Consider the following 16,859-nt stretch of genomic DNA (forward strand, 5'->3'; position numbering starts at 1 on the left):
TTAATTTCTGAGGAGAAAAAAAGAATTGATTAAGTAGCCTTAAAGAGAGCCTTAGTATGTTGAGGCGTAGCTGAATTATTTTATTTCTGCCTCTACCCAGTATTGCATTTTAGAAAATGTCATTGCCTTCAGAAGCTCCAAGGGGGGCACGTTCCTATAAGGGGGGCATGTTTCCTCTCTGACTGAATTTCTTGTGTGTTGGTTCATGTGGGGACATGTGCAATACAACAAAGCCCCAATTGGTGACAGTTACCTAAACACAACCTAGAATGGGCTGTGATTTAACAGTTCTTTATCTGAGTGTGGCAACATAAAACAAACATTGTCAAATCCATGAATGGGATGATAAAGAGCATTTTGCCAAGGAAATGGGATACTAGAGGAGGCTTCAAAAAGACCTACAGTCCTACATTAATAAATATTTTTACACAGTGCCTTAAAGACAAGAATCGCTGGGTTTTTTTCATGTTTGCATTGCTTCCAGAAAGCTCCTTCTTTCACAATAGGAGTCCCTGGATGATACACTAATACCAAGAATAGTAATCATGGTAATCTGCCTACATTTGAGGAATTCAAAGAATAGTCAAGAGAAAATATATGAAGTAATAGAAGGAAATATGAGCAGAATCAAATTTATCTCGGAGGAAACAGAGAAAATTTATGAGTAAGAAGTACCCAATAGCAAGTTTTGGGAGTAGCTTCAGGGGAATAATAGTGAATCTATAAATTGATAATTTACATTTACACTAGGAAAACTAGACAAGGTTATACTGTTAACCTGAAAAAATCCAGGAGGAGGAGAGAAGTACATAATTTAATAGTGATTTCTGAGATTCTAAGATAAACTACTGTAGTATTTTCATTCTCCAGTAAATATTCAGAAAATCACTGCAGTTCATAAGTCTGTCTATATACTACCATATCAGGATCAGTACTTAAAAAAATCTAAGTAAATCAGACATGAGGGAGGCTTTATACATAACATGATTTACTCATGCTTTGGAGTGTAAACATTATAAATATCCTACAGCAATATAGAAGTTCTGTAACAGATGGACTGTCATCTTTCTGAATTTCATTGGGTTTGGTAGTTTAAGTTATAACCTTAATATTGTGTTAATATGAATTACCTATTGGAGTCACATCTACATTGAACTAATGAGATTTTCAGGCAAGCAGTGTTTAAATTGGATTTAAGGGAAATAAATGCTGGGAATAAGGGAATACAACAAAGAATATTATTATGGAACAGTCACTAGTACTTTGAATTTTATTTTAAACATTAAATAACCAGCACACAAGCTTCATGATTAGAAAGTAATAGAACAAATATCTCAGCTTAGGTGGAAAATTGTAATCTGTATGTAATACCACTGAAGAGTATATAATTTAAAAAAGAAATCTGAATGCTTAAGGGTATGTCAAAATGAAATGTTAAAAGTGAGTATTAGTTGAGCAGATGTAAATGAGCAGATGGTGGTTACTTGTGCTCTAAAATTCACTTTAAAGCATCTCTCAGGAAGTTTTGTGAGTATGTTTCATGACTGAGGGAAACTAAATATGGGTTTGTACCGAAGTTTTTTTTGTGCTTTACTGTTGTGTGCATTTTTGTCCTAGATAGTAACAAGTCTGTTACTTGCTGGCATTGCCTTTGGCTCTGTTTTGTGTTGTGGTGCAGGTGCCTGCACCTAGACCTGCTTCTCTGGTTCTTTTTGCTTTCACAGTAGCATTCCCTATAGAGCAGAAAAAAGTCCTGTTTTTCAGGACCTCTGAAAACAAACTTACTGGGTAGGCATCTGATCCATTAAGGAAAGAAACAAAAATAAAATAAAATGCCTCAACAGCAGTGTTGTTCAAATGGAGGGAAGCTGGTTTTGTGTGAGATTGAGAATTCACTTTCACAAATGCATTATTTCAGGACTTAAAAAAAACAGAAATAAAAGGAGAGAGCTTTTCTCCCCCCCTGCCCTATCTCTGCCATATTCCAGTACCAACCTCTGTGTAACTTATTGTCATGCAGTCCTTTTCTATGTTGTTTAATCATACTCCTAGAAACTAATAGAAAGGAAAGTAACCAACATTTTCAATAAATCATGCATTTGCTATCCAAGTGCAATCCATTATTGCTGCCATGTATTATTTTAACCTTTTGTTTTTAAGAGAGACAAGACTTGTTAGGGTTTGACAAGAGGGACTCCCAGGGGTCCCTTCCAATCTCAGCTGTTCTGTGAGTATAAAGCTGACTTGCATTAGGACTTACTTTTAATTATTACCTTGAAATTAAGTTGGTAGAGAGAGCCTTATAGGTGAGCTGATGAATTGGCTGAGGATTTAGGGCAGTTCATTAAATAAGGTATCAATACAATGTCTTAATTAAAAGTACTATGCAGAGGAAAGAAAGATTTGTATTCAAAATGTCTAACTTGGAAGTCCTCAGTTCTCAGGAAAAAAACCAAACACTGACCAAATCCAATAAAAACCCCCAGATAATAATTCTTTCAGTGTTTACTGCTTTCCTTCCATGCTAAGGTACCACAGGAATAAAATTATCCCTGGTTTTATGTTGTGTGTGGAGCATATTCTTGCACCTTCAGTCAGTTATACGTAATTATTTTGCACCTTGTGCCATTTTTTATGTTCTGTTTGACTATTTTTCTTGCTTTAACCTGCATAGGATGAAATAATTTAGGGAAAGTATTACCCTAAAGTATCTAAAAATAAATATTTAGTTTAGTTTTTTAAATTCGTCCTGCTCTCTGTAAAGGGAATTGGCCTCTTCAATTTGACACTCAGTTGTGTAGAACAAGTGGAGTGGTTTGTGCTCCAGTGTTGCATTCTGCATCTGGTAAAGGGTTCTTGATAAGGAGCTTAAATTCAGCCCAGCTTTTAGGTGGCCGTGACTTTCTGGGAGGGATCTACCTGCTCTGTATTTCCATTTTGACTTCTTTTAGTAGATGTCTGCTTGAGATGCTGCTTTGTCTGTTTGTTTTTACAGTCGGTTAAAAACTACACGAAATGTCACGTGAGGAATGAGCAGATCTGCAATAAACTGACGAGCTGCAAGAGCTGCTCCCTGCACCTCAACTGCCAGTGGGACCAGCGGCAGCAGGAGTGCCAGGCCCTGCCTGGTAAGGGGACACTGCTGCTCACAGCTGCTTTCAAACCCGAGAGAGCCTCCTCTGTCCTTGCCAGAGAGTGTTTGCTCATGAGCAGACATGGGTTTGTTTTATTTGTGCTCGCTCCTCTTGCTGTCTGTGCCTGTGCAGGTGAAGCCAGAGGTGATTTCAGTCCTGATTGGGGTGCCAGTGCTACCTTTACTTGTGTCAGGGCAGACAATGACATTAGTGAAGGCACAATGACTGTGCCTCTGCACAGGCAGAGATGAGCCCTGGCCTGCAGGGAGCACTGAGTGCAGAGCTGAATGGCCATTCTGGGGCTTCACTGCTCCATGGACACTGACATTGTTCCTTTTGCTAGCTGGGGTTTTACCTTAACCATTATCATTCAATTATACTTCAATTTTCCTGTGAAGATAGGGCCCAAGATCTAGTATCTTGATTGTCTAATGTTAGTACTACTGTGAAAGCAGCGAATATTAAAATGCCAATATGAAATATTTTCAGAAGGTGACTGTTAACATTCTGAAATAGTATTTATTTTGTATTCGTAACAACATCTATGAAGTTAGATGTCAGAACCTTTTCCATTTGATCTTTATGTCCAGATGAAGTTAATGAACACTTTTTTTAGAGAGATGATTCATTAAATCACAATTTATTCTATGCAGTTCAAAACTCTATTTATGTAATCTCTGTTGATTGACTATAACAGTTGCTCTTACTTATCTTTTAATAGTTATCTGAGTCTGAGTAATGCTGTAAAATGTTGAAGAGAGGTATTTTCTGAGATGTTATCTGAATTTTCTGTCATTTGGATTGCATTAGTATTTAGGCAAATATAAATGCAAAGGTATGATAAAACAAGGATAGTGTAAAGTTGTGATTTCTTAATTCTAGGACAGTTATTAGATTTTGAAATTTACATAACACTTAAATGAAAGGAGTTGCTAAAACTTATTTATGTACATAATTTTATCTTAATATTTAGTTATGCTCAATTATGAATACAAGGAAGAAGTAGCGGCAAAAAAATATTATGTTGAAACTTAGCATATATCTTATAATAATTTTTTAAGTTCTTAGAATCTTCTTTCTGTAACAATACAGTATTCTGTCTGATGAGACTTGCTATTTCAGAATTTACGTGATGTGAGAAGGGAAATTGAGTGTGGGATGCAATTTAGATTTATGATCTCAGGAAGATAAAATTCAGACTCCCTTGGGTTTTTTAAAAGTTTTTTCTGAATCAGGTTTAATTGCATGCTTTTTGCACCAGCTCACCTGTGTGGGGAAAGATGGAATCACATTGGAGATGCCTGCCTCCACATAAATTCCAGTCGGGAAAGCTACGACAATGCCAAACTCTATTGCTACAATTTGAGTGGAAATCTCGCCTCATTAACGACCTCAAAAGAAGTGGAATTTGTTCTGGATGAAATACAGAAGTATACACTTCAGGTAACTTGAGGAACTGTAATTGGTGCTTATGTGAAACAAATTGGCTTTGAGAAATCTCTTCTAGGGTATTGTCCAGACAGAGGAAAGTTTATGCCTTCAAAGAAATGTGCTAAAGACTGGTATATGTCATGTGTAGCATATTAAGGTTTGAAAAAAATCTTAAGATTTAAAACAAATCACACAGCAGCTCCCAAGGTTTCCCCTTACCAGATTTAAATGCTAAAAGTTTCTATTTACTTGGAAGAGAGTATTTGCTCAAGAGAATGTCTGGAACACTGATTTTGTGTCCTGGTTTCAGCTGTGATAGAGGTAATTCTGAAATTCAACACAGGCAAAGGCAGGGTCCAGCAACAGGGATGCATAACCCCACGCACCAGTACAGATGTAACTTCTCCAGAAAAGGCAGTTTGCTCTGTAACTGGTTTGTGGGATCAAAGGGTCACAGAGAAGCTGCACAAGTGTGTAAAACATGTAGCAATTCCCTGCACAGCAGCACTGGAATTAGCTGGAGCTAATTAGCTTTCTCTAATGATGGTGGGGGGAGAGAGAAAGCTGAAAACTCTTCCATGCCTCTGGCAAATACAGCAAGCTGCCACCAGAATATTCCTTAGAAAAGTGATCCATATTACTTTTGTGAACTGTGGAACTAGAGAAGGGAAGAAAAATAATTTCTCCCTGGGTGGTCAGGTTCAATTTTTTGGCAATTAAATATTCACATACTTATTGTGATGTTTAAACATCACTGGTTCAAGTATATGAAATGTAAAAATGCTCAGAAATATGAAACCCAGCAGTGCACACTCAGATGGGCTGTCTTAGCAGAATATCATTCTGATTTTTACAAGCAAATCAGTTGTTCTTAGCAAGGGACGTTTTTGGGAGTGTGTATTCAGTTTTGTAGAACATGCAGCACTTTGTCTTTATAAAATCCTCAAAATTTTAAGTAGTTTAGGCTTTTAAAGTTACAGGAAAATGAAAGATAATTGTGGATAATAATTAAAGCTTATATCAAACTAGTATGTGATTCATGAAGTTGTTTTGCTGCAGAGGAATTGAGATCATTCAAAGGAAATAGCAGTTAAAGATTGCCTTTATGTTATTACTGAATCTGAGAGCAGGAGGTTAGGGACACATATTGTGGACAAAAGTAGTCTTTTATCCTTTCTAGCATTCCACTGCAAAATGCAGATTCAAACATAGGTTACGTACTTGAGGTTTTTGTGTTTTTCCCAAGTAAATATAGGAACTGGACAGAGAAAGTATTTTTTACCAGAAATAAACTTTTTTTCTATTGTTTTGCTAATGAAGGAGAGAAATCATTCTGTCTCAGAAGTTCTTTCCTGATATTGTATTTAGTGCAGCCCTGACACACATTTTGTCTGTCCACTCTTTGATGAGTTAATGTTGAAAATGTAATTGAAACAAAAACAACAGAATGATGTTGGCAGTATGATTGCTGTGGTTATTTATTTTACCAGTTTTTTTCCTTTTTGCTTTCCTTTCCCCTGATTCCTATTAAAATACTGCACAGGACACCTTCAAATCCAATAAAGTGTGATAGATTATTGATATGATTGATTTTGCCTGACTGGCTTGAGGTGTAGATGAAAAATAGCTTTTTTTAGTGTTTGGAAGCAAGATTTTTCTTACATTTCAGAGCTTAGAACTTCTGCAAGGTGACATCTTGCTGAGCATATCTTTATTTAAATGAAACACATCCTGAGCCAATGTGGTGATGTAAATTTGAGATACCTCAAATACATTTTAAGCAATTGTAGACAAAATTATTCACTTTAAAAAAATCTGTCTTGGATTAAACAATCATTTAACTGTCAGAACCTCTAATGAAATTCTACCATGAATTATCCTGGTGTTTTCAGTGGCACTTGGAAAAGAAAAGATCTTTTTTCATTCATATCTATCTGTCCAGCTGCATTTACTCAGTGTGATACGTCCTAAATGTGTTATCAGGTGTGACAGAGGCTCTCTGAAACTTCTTGATCTTCTTTTGCCTGCCTTTCCCTCTCCAACTGCAATCATAATGATTTAAAGAGTGAGATTTCATTTTAGATGGCTTTTTTCTGTAACAGGTGCTGGTGGGGAGTTCACAAATGGAGTCAGAGCTGCTGTAAGGTGAACACTGTGGTTTTAATCTCTATTATCTGCAGTAGGGTTTGACTTGGGTGGTTAAATGTTGAAGACTTTAAAATCTTTAGCCTGGGAAGGAAGAAAAGGTTTCAATTTCACCTGAAAACAAAAAAAAATTTTCATGATTAATGAACGTGTCAGAGCAGCATTTGGAAATAAGAATATGATTCTGACTTTATCTCCTTGTTATTTGGTATTCTTATGCTGAGAAATGGAAAGCAACTTAGGTAGCTGTTGTGTACTTTACAAACTGTCAAATAGTATCAGTAAATTACAGCCTGGGAGGACTTCAGCATTCTTTATTGTTAATAGAAACATCATGTGATTTTGTAGATTGTTTCCTAATACACAAAGTCCCTCTTCTGGGACAAATTTAGGACAGTTTCTTTATCATGTTTAGAATAATGCATTGATGTGTTGGGAAGATTCTGAGGGAGGGGGTTGCCATTGTCTCCATCCCCTCTCCAAACTTCATTGTGTATAAATAATTTTTCCTAATCCCAATACTAAACTGGAAATCAATAGGTTGCCTCCTTTTAAAGGATAGGGAGAAGATTCATTTGGTAAAAAAAAAGGGACAAAACAAAGATCTGTGTGGTATGAACTCAAAACACTGTTGGATTTGCACATGTATTTTAAAATTATCACCAGCAGTTTAAAGTCAAGTTTGTATTGTTCATGAAAAATAAATTAAATTCTGTCAAAGAATGCCAAGGTAAACACAATGGATAGGCTGCAGATTCCCACACTAAAGAAAAATTACACTTAAATTTTTTTTTCTTATATGCCTTTATTGACCTAGTAAGCAAAATATTATGAAAGGGAAGATTTGAATTTCTCTGAAAAACAGATTAAACAGCAATATGAGGTTAATTTATTGTTCCTGCTAATATTCAAATGCTGTATATTCATTTAAAAGTGCAATTAGCTCTCTTGGGAATTTGCTTGCTACTGTGGGATTTAACTAAAAATAATAATTTTCTTGTTAGCATGCAATAAATTCTGAGAAGATTTAGTTTTGGTGTAGTAAGCACAAAGGAAGAAGAGAACAGTTATACACAAAGCCTTTCATTATATAAACTGTTTGCAACTTTGACTCTGGGCTCACAAGGCTAAGCATCTTTTTTATAAATTACACTTGAGTGTAGGTTGCAGTTAATTAGTGAGCTTTGCATAGCAATGTTATTCCTTGTTAGCTCCAAGTATTCTCTGAGGGCTCTATGTTTCTGTGGTTTTATAATGTGTGTGATTGTGGTGAAGTTGACATCTACTCTTGGTTTCTGAATTACTCCCTTTAGAACAGTTCAAACCAGTCCCACTTTCCTATTGTGGTTTTAGAAGTCTAATAAATTATTTTAGCGCTTTGTCTCTATTTTGCAGTTGTTGCATTGACTGTCCATTAGCTCAGCTCTAGTTTAACTGTTTTCCTACATTCTGGATTAGGGGAGCTCAGCTCACTTTGGATGCCTGAGAATGCAAATTTCCCCTGAAAATTGTCCCTATAAAGAAGAAATTCCAAGAAGAAACCAAAGTCTCACTGAAATACTTGCTAGAGTCTCCGTAGATAGAAATTGGGGAAGTTCTACTGTTTTCAGTTTGACAGATTTTATGGGGTTTTTTAACCTATTGGACTACAGAAAAGTTTAAAAAGAGTAGGAGAATAAGGTGACCTAACGCATGGCTCCTACTATCAATGACATCCAGGTTGCATCATATGTGTCTAATAGATCCAGAGACACTTAAAACCCATAAATCTTTCTTCCACTGCTTAAAATGTCTCAATCACTGGGTATATATTTACAAAACATGGGGTGTGCTGGTATCTGGCCGTCAGAATTGGTGCAGTTAAGGAATGGAAAACCCTGCACAGAACACATTGTTTCTCTTCACAGAGCTGCTTTTTCTGGAAGTAGGTTTTTTGTTCAGAATGGTGCAGAAAAGAGTCAAATTAACTGCAAGGAATTTCTCCAAATTATGAATGTTGTGGAAATATGGGCACTGAGAGGCCACAGTATTTTCAAAGTTTAATTGAATGTTTCATCCTAGAGCAGCAAATCCAGGAATTCAACAATTCCTGAGAAGTTTGTTGAATTTTGTTTATAAGGTATTGTGGGACACATAATAGAAAATGAGACAGTAGTGAATTATACACTTTCAGGACAATTTGAGATCCAGAATAAAAGGAATTTTAATAAAGCTGCATATACATTTTTTGAAAGAGATATATAGTTCCTCAGTAATTTGCATAATTAAGAAACAGGGGAGGTTTCTGAGCCTCAGTGGTAGTTGGCTATTCAGTAAAGTAGTCTTGCTCGCTTCACTCATCTGCAAATTATTCGGCCCTCATTAGTTCAGTGCTGATTCAGCAGTAGTACCTGAAAAAATGTGTCATCAGTAGAAATGATCCCTTTCACTTTAGATCTCCAAGCAGCTTAATCTGATTTAAATTCTCTGAGTAAACAGTGGATTTAACATGAACTATTACCTTTCTAGTTAAGGTTACACAATTTTCCTTTCTAACATAGTTCCATAATTACTATTTAAAAACAAATTAAATAGTCTGATTTAGAATAAGAGAAAAGCATATTTTTGAAGTTATTAGTGATCAGTTTTTTATAAATTCCTGTTATGGCCAAAAGTTGATCTAATGTTCATCTTAATAGCTGTAGATGAGGTTACAGAATGTTCTGTTAGTATGCATTGTATAATTGCAATTTTGTTCCTCTGTCATATGAAAATAAAGCCTTGCTTACCAATTTTTTCTCAGAATTTGGTAATTCTCTAATATTTTATGTCTCATTTAGAAAGGGTTTTTGGTAACTTGTTTTCAGTGCTATAAAAGATGATTCTGTGCAAACAGGTAAGCTATGACTAGCTGTATTTCAAGCACAAATATAAAGTTTCTAAGATAGTCTGTGGATTCTAAAATATAGAAAGAATGATATGGACGGGAAGACAAACACATTCTAGAGGCGATTCCAAATTTTAAATAGTGTAGTGGGATAAAGCTATGCAATATTTCACAATATATATTTGATTGTGTTATCCACCGCAACATTAGTAAGGCTCATTACAAATTTTCCCAAGATGGAGTTGAGCACCTGCTGTGTATTGCATTGTTTTGGTTTTTATTTTGGTTCTGTTTTTTAAACTGATTTTTAAACTTGCCTAGAATGCTGTTTTGTGAGCTTGTTGGGTTGTTGATGTTGTTTTAAAATGAATTGTGTATTATATGTCAAGGGAGTTTTTATACATATGCATATATAGAAATAAGGAACATGTCTTCAGAACTCTCTGAGGAATAATGTTCTTCCCACTTACATGTTGAGTAAAGATCACCTGAACTTCCAATAAATGAGTTGTTTGCACTGTATTTTTCACTCATCTGATTTGGTAAAGAACATTTTTCAAGAGTCCTGGAAGCTGGAATCTTGCATCAGCAAGTTCTGGTTCCAGAGAACCAGCAGTTTCATTCCCTTCCTGTCTGGTCCTCTTCAGAGGCATCTTTGGCAAGATATTCAAAGTCAAGGAATCAGTTTTCTACACTCATTTTGCATTAAATGAAACAACCATAGAGTTCAAGTGAAGGATGTTCAACCCCCATTATTTCTTAAGCCTGAAGAAGAAACTGGATTGGCATTTTCAGTCGACACATTTAAGTCCCTTGGTTGCTTCAAGTACTTTGAGATTCCCAGCTATTGTGACTAAACCTTTCATCAGTTTGAGAGATGATTAATACATCTTTTTTTTTTAAAGAAATTAGTTTGATAGTCACAGAGTCCTGGTGGCTGCAGGTATCTCACGTGGAACTTGCTGAATGCTCTTGTTGTGATTTGATTTTTCCTGTTGGCTTCCATGCAGTGCAGCAGCAATCATTTTTGGTGATAAACTTTGATGATATCCTCACACACTCTCTGCTGTTGCCAGCAGTCTTCACCTGTGGCCCACCACATGATGGAATTGGTGCCACATAATTGAATATGCATGTTAAGCACATCATTGGAACATTTGGGAGGCCTTATTTGGATAATCTGTGCTTGGCATCCTAACAGCATGGCCTGAGTGGGCCTGCAAGGTCACAGCTTCCATGGTGTGCATTTGTTAACGTGCTCATCAGCATTTGGGCCTGTACTTTGATGGTTTATCCTAGCAGAGAGCCAGAGAAGGTACATATGGAATTTGAGATGCCTGACATGATGACTGTAAGCTGTCCAGATAGTCCAGCTATTAAGAATGATTATGACTGGGATATGTGTTGCTTTTGCTGGAACTCTTTTTTTTCAGGGATGCTGCTTTTATCTCCTGTAGCTGCTTTGGCTCTCATGATTCTCCCTGGGACTTTGTCATCATTAAAGGGGTTCCAAGACTGTCTCCTACTCAAATGGAAGAATTTATTTCCAAATATCACTGCTGCACTGTCAGTTTTCATTATTGGCTCACATACTTTTTCACCATAGCTGCAATATGATCCCTGGTTTTTTTATATACTGATGCTGAAGCCAAATTATTTGGCAGTGCAATTGAAACAGTCAGTAATATGTTAAAGATTCTCTTGGCTGGAATCCCTCAATCCCAAAGTAGGCATGTAGGGTTGATTTATGTGTGTGTTTGTCAGCAATTTATCCTGCCTAAGCCCTTGACATGATTTCATATGTGCTTGGTGTGCACACTCAGCATCTACAGGGACCTGTGTAGGTATCTAAGGTCTTCTGGTCCATGTGGATCACATACAAAAACAGGAATCTAGCCAACTAAACAACAAATAAGGCAACAGATGTATTATCTACCACTTTCCAGATGCCCAAGTTCCACTTTTATTGTTTGCATCATGTTCTTTCTGGTGTCCAGGACATGTGAGTCCTCACAGACACCTGGAAATTGGTCTCCTGGGGTAGCAATGGAGTTAGGAAGTAAATACAGAAGTAAGACACAAAGTGGACAGTGGAAAATTTGCTCAATGTTCTTGTTGCTATTCAAGAGTCTCCCAGAACACATCTTATGCAATGGAACATTTATTAGTTATTTTCTGGTTTATTTAAAATTGTTGTGTCCCCAAGTAAAGGTAAAGCAATTTTTGTAGTACAGAAGCAGAAGAGAGCATAGGGAGTACATATTAGGGAGGTCAGGAATACCAACTATCTACCTACTGATTCTTTTAAAAGGTATTTACCACTGGTATTTTTGAAGCAAAATTAATAATGCTTCATATTTCAATTTGCTCTAACAGGACAGGGGAAAAAAGAAAGGATGCCCTGATTGTGTGTAGAATTAAGAGTACTGAAAGATTTTATTTTCACCCATGGGTTAAACCTGAGTGACCAGAGAAATTGTGAGATCAAAGGTGAAAGATCAGTGATAGAAAATGGCAGTAGCTCTTGGTTCACGTGTGGAATACATAGCTCTTTAACAATGGCAGGTTCCCTTTAGATGTACTATAGTGTTTTACTTACCTTTTAAATTACCTTTACTTACCTTGTAAATTAAATCAGTTGTGAACCTAATTCACAATCAGATCAATATCTCTGCTTTGGAGCTGACAATGTGTATCCTCTGCCTGGGCAGACAGCTGGATTTGGTATTCTGGCACCCACCTGCCATCATGTACCTGTCACAGCCCAGTTGTCTCTCTGTATCTCTCTTCTGTGTGTTTAAACTGGCCTTAGTGAAAACTGCCTGCACAGAGACTACATGTGGAAATGTGTTTGGTTTGGGTATCTTGAGATTTTTACACCAATGGTGGCAAGTAATGCATGTAGATTTATCCTGGAACAAGCAAATGCCTTTTTTTCCTTAAAACCTGCTTTTTTGCTTGCTTAGTGTGTAAAGATGAAATTATAAAAATCAGTTGAATTTGTGATGTAGTTTTACTGATACATCCTAAATATGTTTAAAAAATATGCACTTTTATTGTTTTCTGGACTATGTTTTAAAACTTATAAATCAATTATGAAAGTATATTCAATGTGTATTTAACAGCATTGGAAATGTAAATGTGTCACTTTTATCTCTGTCTCTGAATTGCCTAAACTTGATCACTATCAGCACTATGGACTTTAGAGAATGTAATATTGATCCTACTTTTTCCTGAAATTTGATTTCTCTGAATTGCTGTTAACATATGTGTATTTCATTATCCACAGTGGCCTAGCAATTAGTAATCATACAGCAGCCACTGGGAAAAAAACCAAACAATTTCATTCTGACTAATAATAGAAATCAGAATTGTCTTTGAACAGAATGCAGGTTTTTAGTAGAAGAGAAGCATATAGGGAGTGGAGGTTTTTTTGGATGTTCAGCAAGATAGAAAAATTAAGATAAAACCTGTGTGGACAATGATTGATGAGATGATGAAGTAAGATAAGAACATGGTGAATTTTGAAAGTGTGAAGTTGTTGCTGTTAAGCTATTTTTTCGGATTTTTTTTTTATCAAGACAAAAAGCAAATGATTCTCTTTTGTTTCATTTGTTTCATTTCATCCCTAGAAAATTTCCCCCTGGGTGGGATTGCGCAAGATCAACATCTCCTACTGGGGCTGGGATGACATGTCCCCTTTCACAAACACCACCCTGCAGTGGCTCCCTGGAGAGCCCAACGACTCTGGCTTCTGTGCCTACCTGGAGAGAGCAGAGGTGGCAGGGCTGAAGGCAAATCCCTGCACTGCCATGGCAGATGGCCTTGTGTGTGAAAAACCTGTTGGTAAGGAGCCTCTTTCTCCCAAGCACTGATGCCGTGGTGAATAACAAGCTCTTTGGGGTTCATTTGCCTAAGAGAGATTTGGGAACAATTTGGATTAAATAATTACAAAAATATATATTTTTTTAGATTTTTTTTGAAATAGCTGCAATCTATTAATATTCCTAAAGCAGCAAATATTTATTTGAGAGTTAGTTGACATGGCTTATTTGCATTACACCAGAAATCTTATTGTTCGCTTCTAAATCAGTAATAGTCAATGGTAACACATGTGTATTACCACAATGAAACCACATTGAAACCACATGTGGAGATATTTAGCAATGCTAATGTGTTCCTGCTGAACATTACTGAATATCTTATAGTTGTAACAGACAAACTCAAAATTCTGGTTTCTGTCTTTTAGGTTTGTTTGTGTATAAAGTTTACTGTGACAGTCACTTGACTGTTCAAGTTAACATCCACTAAAATGGACTCTGTGGGCTGTTGTATGAGTCATGCTTAATTTTGCATATTAAATTTTGTAAAATATTGTTTTATTTATATACAGAAACATAAATTTGGGCCAAAATATTTATAGCTAATTAAGGAAGCAACCACTTCAACAGGGATTTTTCTAATGGAATAAATGGTAAAAGAAAAAGTAGATTGAACTTGTGTTCGAAATGATAACATATTTGTATTATTAAATATTATTATAATAATAATATTTCATACTTGTATAATATATTATTTGTATAATATGATATTATCCTTTTCCAGTCAGTCCCAACCAGAACGCCAGGCCCTGCAAAAAGCCCTGCTCCCTGAGGACAACCTGTTCCAACTGCACGAGCAATGGCATGGAGTGCATGTGGTGCAGCAGCACCAAACGATGCGTGGACTCCAATGCCTACATCATCTCCTTCCCGTATGGGCAGTGCCTGGAGTGGCAAACTGCCACCTGCTCCCGTGAGTATCTTAGTGAATTCTCATCCTACTAAATGCATCGTTAGATTTCTCTTTCACTCAAAAGAGCTGGAGGGATTCAGCACATTTTCTAGAGATAAAAAGATATTCAAATGAATGACCTTATGTAGCTACTAATGTGAGAAGTCAGTGCTAAGTATGCATTTCTTAGATACAGATAATTCTTTGATGGATGTAAATGCTTTGATGATGAAATATATTTAGCCTTTTGAAACTGTGAAAAGTATTTATTTCTTTCAGATAAAGAAAAACTATCATGATTGTTTGTATGACCAGAGTTAGTGTGACCAACAATGTCCATGAGCTGGAACAAGATATTGTTAAAATTAGATAACCAATATGTAGAACTTAGACTTACACAATAACAAGTTATTAAGAAATGTGCTAAATTTTTAAAGGTTTAAGTGTTCTGATTTACTTTTTTTCAGATTCAGCCTATGCCATTTTCCTAAAATGCAAAGACAAAACCAAAGTTTTACTAAGGATAGAAGTAGTCTTGAGAATATTGTAACACAACTGTAAAACAAATGATCTTGGTCTTCCTTAGATTCCTCTCTGTTGCAGATGGGGATTATTAACCCTTGATCTGTAATAATTAACTCTTGCAGATTGTTCATCCTCTCTATAAAAGTAGAAGGAATTCTATTAGGCCATCAGACAGGGAGAGGAGGTACAGAAAACTTCTGTCCTGTGTGACCAGGCTGGGTCAGGCTGCATTAATGTTCAAGGTTGCTCATTTCATCCTTTGGGGACAAGAAGCAAGTGATTTCTTACTTTGTCAAGGAGCCAGGTTACTCCCTGGATGTCCCCTCTGGAAGCACATTTCAGCAGAGCTTGATGCAGTGTCTCTGGGAGAATGAGCAGTGTCCTCCAAGTCCCTTTCAGTGTATCAGGCACAGCTGCTCCTTGCCAAGCTGGGAGTGGCTGGAGTCAGCCCCATGCAGTTCCAGCATTCCAGGGTTTAGTGGTGCCATAATTGATGTAGATGCTGCAGTGAGCTGCCTGTGTCTTAGTTGAAGTTTGTTTAGAGCAATTCCTCAGTCACTGTTATTCAGAATACTGGGTCTTGGAATCTTTCAGGATTTCTGAAGGGTACCTTGGGACTCTCCTCATTGCTCTACTCTGAGAGAGTTTTTCCGGTTACTTCTGATTTCTTTCTCTCTCCATAAGGATCTTTTGATATCAAAGCCTTTGGAATCTTTTATTTGTGGATATCTTGTGACAGCATTAATGATCTTGACAACAACAAGCAACTTGCTTTCAGGATTATAATTAGATCATTATTCTTTTTGAGAGATTATGGATACAAATAAAAAAAAAACCCAAAGATCACAAAAGCAGTTACTTACTTTCACCCAAAACTTAGGAAAATACTAAGTAAAACAAATTCTTGATGTGTCTGTAAAAGAAACCATTGATATATTCTAATCTTAGGAGAGAAAAAGAGCTGAGGCCACTATGTATCTGGGTTAAAGGGAAATAAAGCATAGGAAAGCTTTTCCTTCCGGCTAAATTGGCCAAGAGTCCATATTTCTCTAATTGAGGTTCCTTCTTCATCCTTAATAATCATACAATGTAATGAACTAGGACCATGTTGAGCTTTTCTGGTAAACTTTTTGGCTAAGTTAGTAAATTTCAAGTATTAATCCAGGTTCAGTGTATATTGACAGTAATGCAGTCATGAGTGAACTTGAAGTCTTTCAGCATCTGTGCATTCTTTCCCCCTTTCTGAAATGGAAATGATGGTACCTCTAGTTCTAATCATGTTAATTCCTATTTCAAAAGTGCCTGGCATTGAAAATACAGATAACAATTTTTCCTTTAAGTTCTTTCTCTTTACTCCTATATTACTTCATGGTTACTAGGTTTACAATATAATTTTTTACCAGTGTAACAGGTAATAGGAACATTTAATCTCTTGTCAATATGTTTGGAATAATAATTCTGTAGTTATATAAAGACTTCTTTCCTATAACCATTCACAGAGCTTTTTTTTTTCCTCTCCTGTATAGGAATCAATTTTTTAACTTATAAAATATTGATAGTGAGTTGTGGCGGAACTTAAATAGATTGCAAATCTGGAGATAAAATTGACAGAATTCCACATAAATGATGCTTATGTTTTTGAACTAGCAGATATTATGTCAGCCTGAACTTTCAGTTCAGTTTTTCTCTTTGTGTAGTGTTTGTGCATCACACTGATTCAATTTGTTTGGGGAACGTAAGAAATTGTTTTTAATTTGATTGTAATTTTTGTCAGGTCTGTGAAAGTTAATATTAAATAAGGCAAAAGGGATTTGCTGTATGCCAGTTCAACATTATGTAAAGGCAATTTTGTATGAAAATGTACTTTATATTCAGCAAATCAGAAAAAACCACAAGTTTCTGTGGCTGTAAGCAGTTTTCCCAGAGTTTTATAGCATCAGATATTTTGCATTTAAACAAGAAAATGCATGTTCAAATGAAGCATG

At 36.1% G+C, this 16,859-nt stretch overlaps 1 protein-coding gene across 4 annotated transcripts in view; it reads left to right on the top strand.

The window, feature by feature from the left end:
- The window catches only part of ATRNL1 (attractin like 1), a 438,168-nt gene that overhangs the window by 97,513 nt on the left and 323,796 nt on the right, over positions 1-16,859 (top strand). For all 4 annotated transcript variants that reach the window (XM_074545284.1, XM_074545285.1, XM_074545287.1 and 1 more), the window contains exons 14-17: positions 2,996-3,128; positions 4,396-4,577; positions 13,209-13,422; positions 14,182-14,370. In XM_074545284.1, the coding sequence (XP_074401385.1) occupies positions 2,996-3,128; positions 4,396-4,577; positions 13,209-13,422; positions 14,182-14,370 (718 nt within the window). The remainder of the gene's footprint in view (positions 1-2,995; positions 3,129-4,395; positions 4,578-13,208; positions 13,423-14,181; positions 14,371-16,859) is intronic.

This window comes from Zonotrichia albicollis, chromosome 7, assembly GCF_047830755.1.
Source record: "Zonotrichia albicollis isolate bZonAlb1 chromosome 7, bZonAlb1.hap1, whole genome shotgun sequence".
NCBI lineage: Eukaryota > Metazoa > Chordata > Aves > Passeriformes > Passerellidae > Zonotrichia > Zonotrichia albicollis.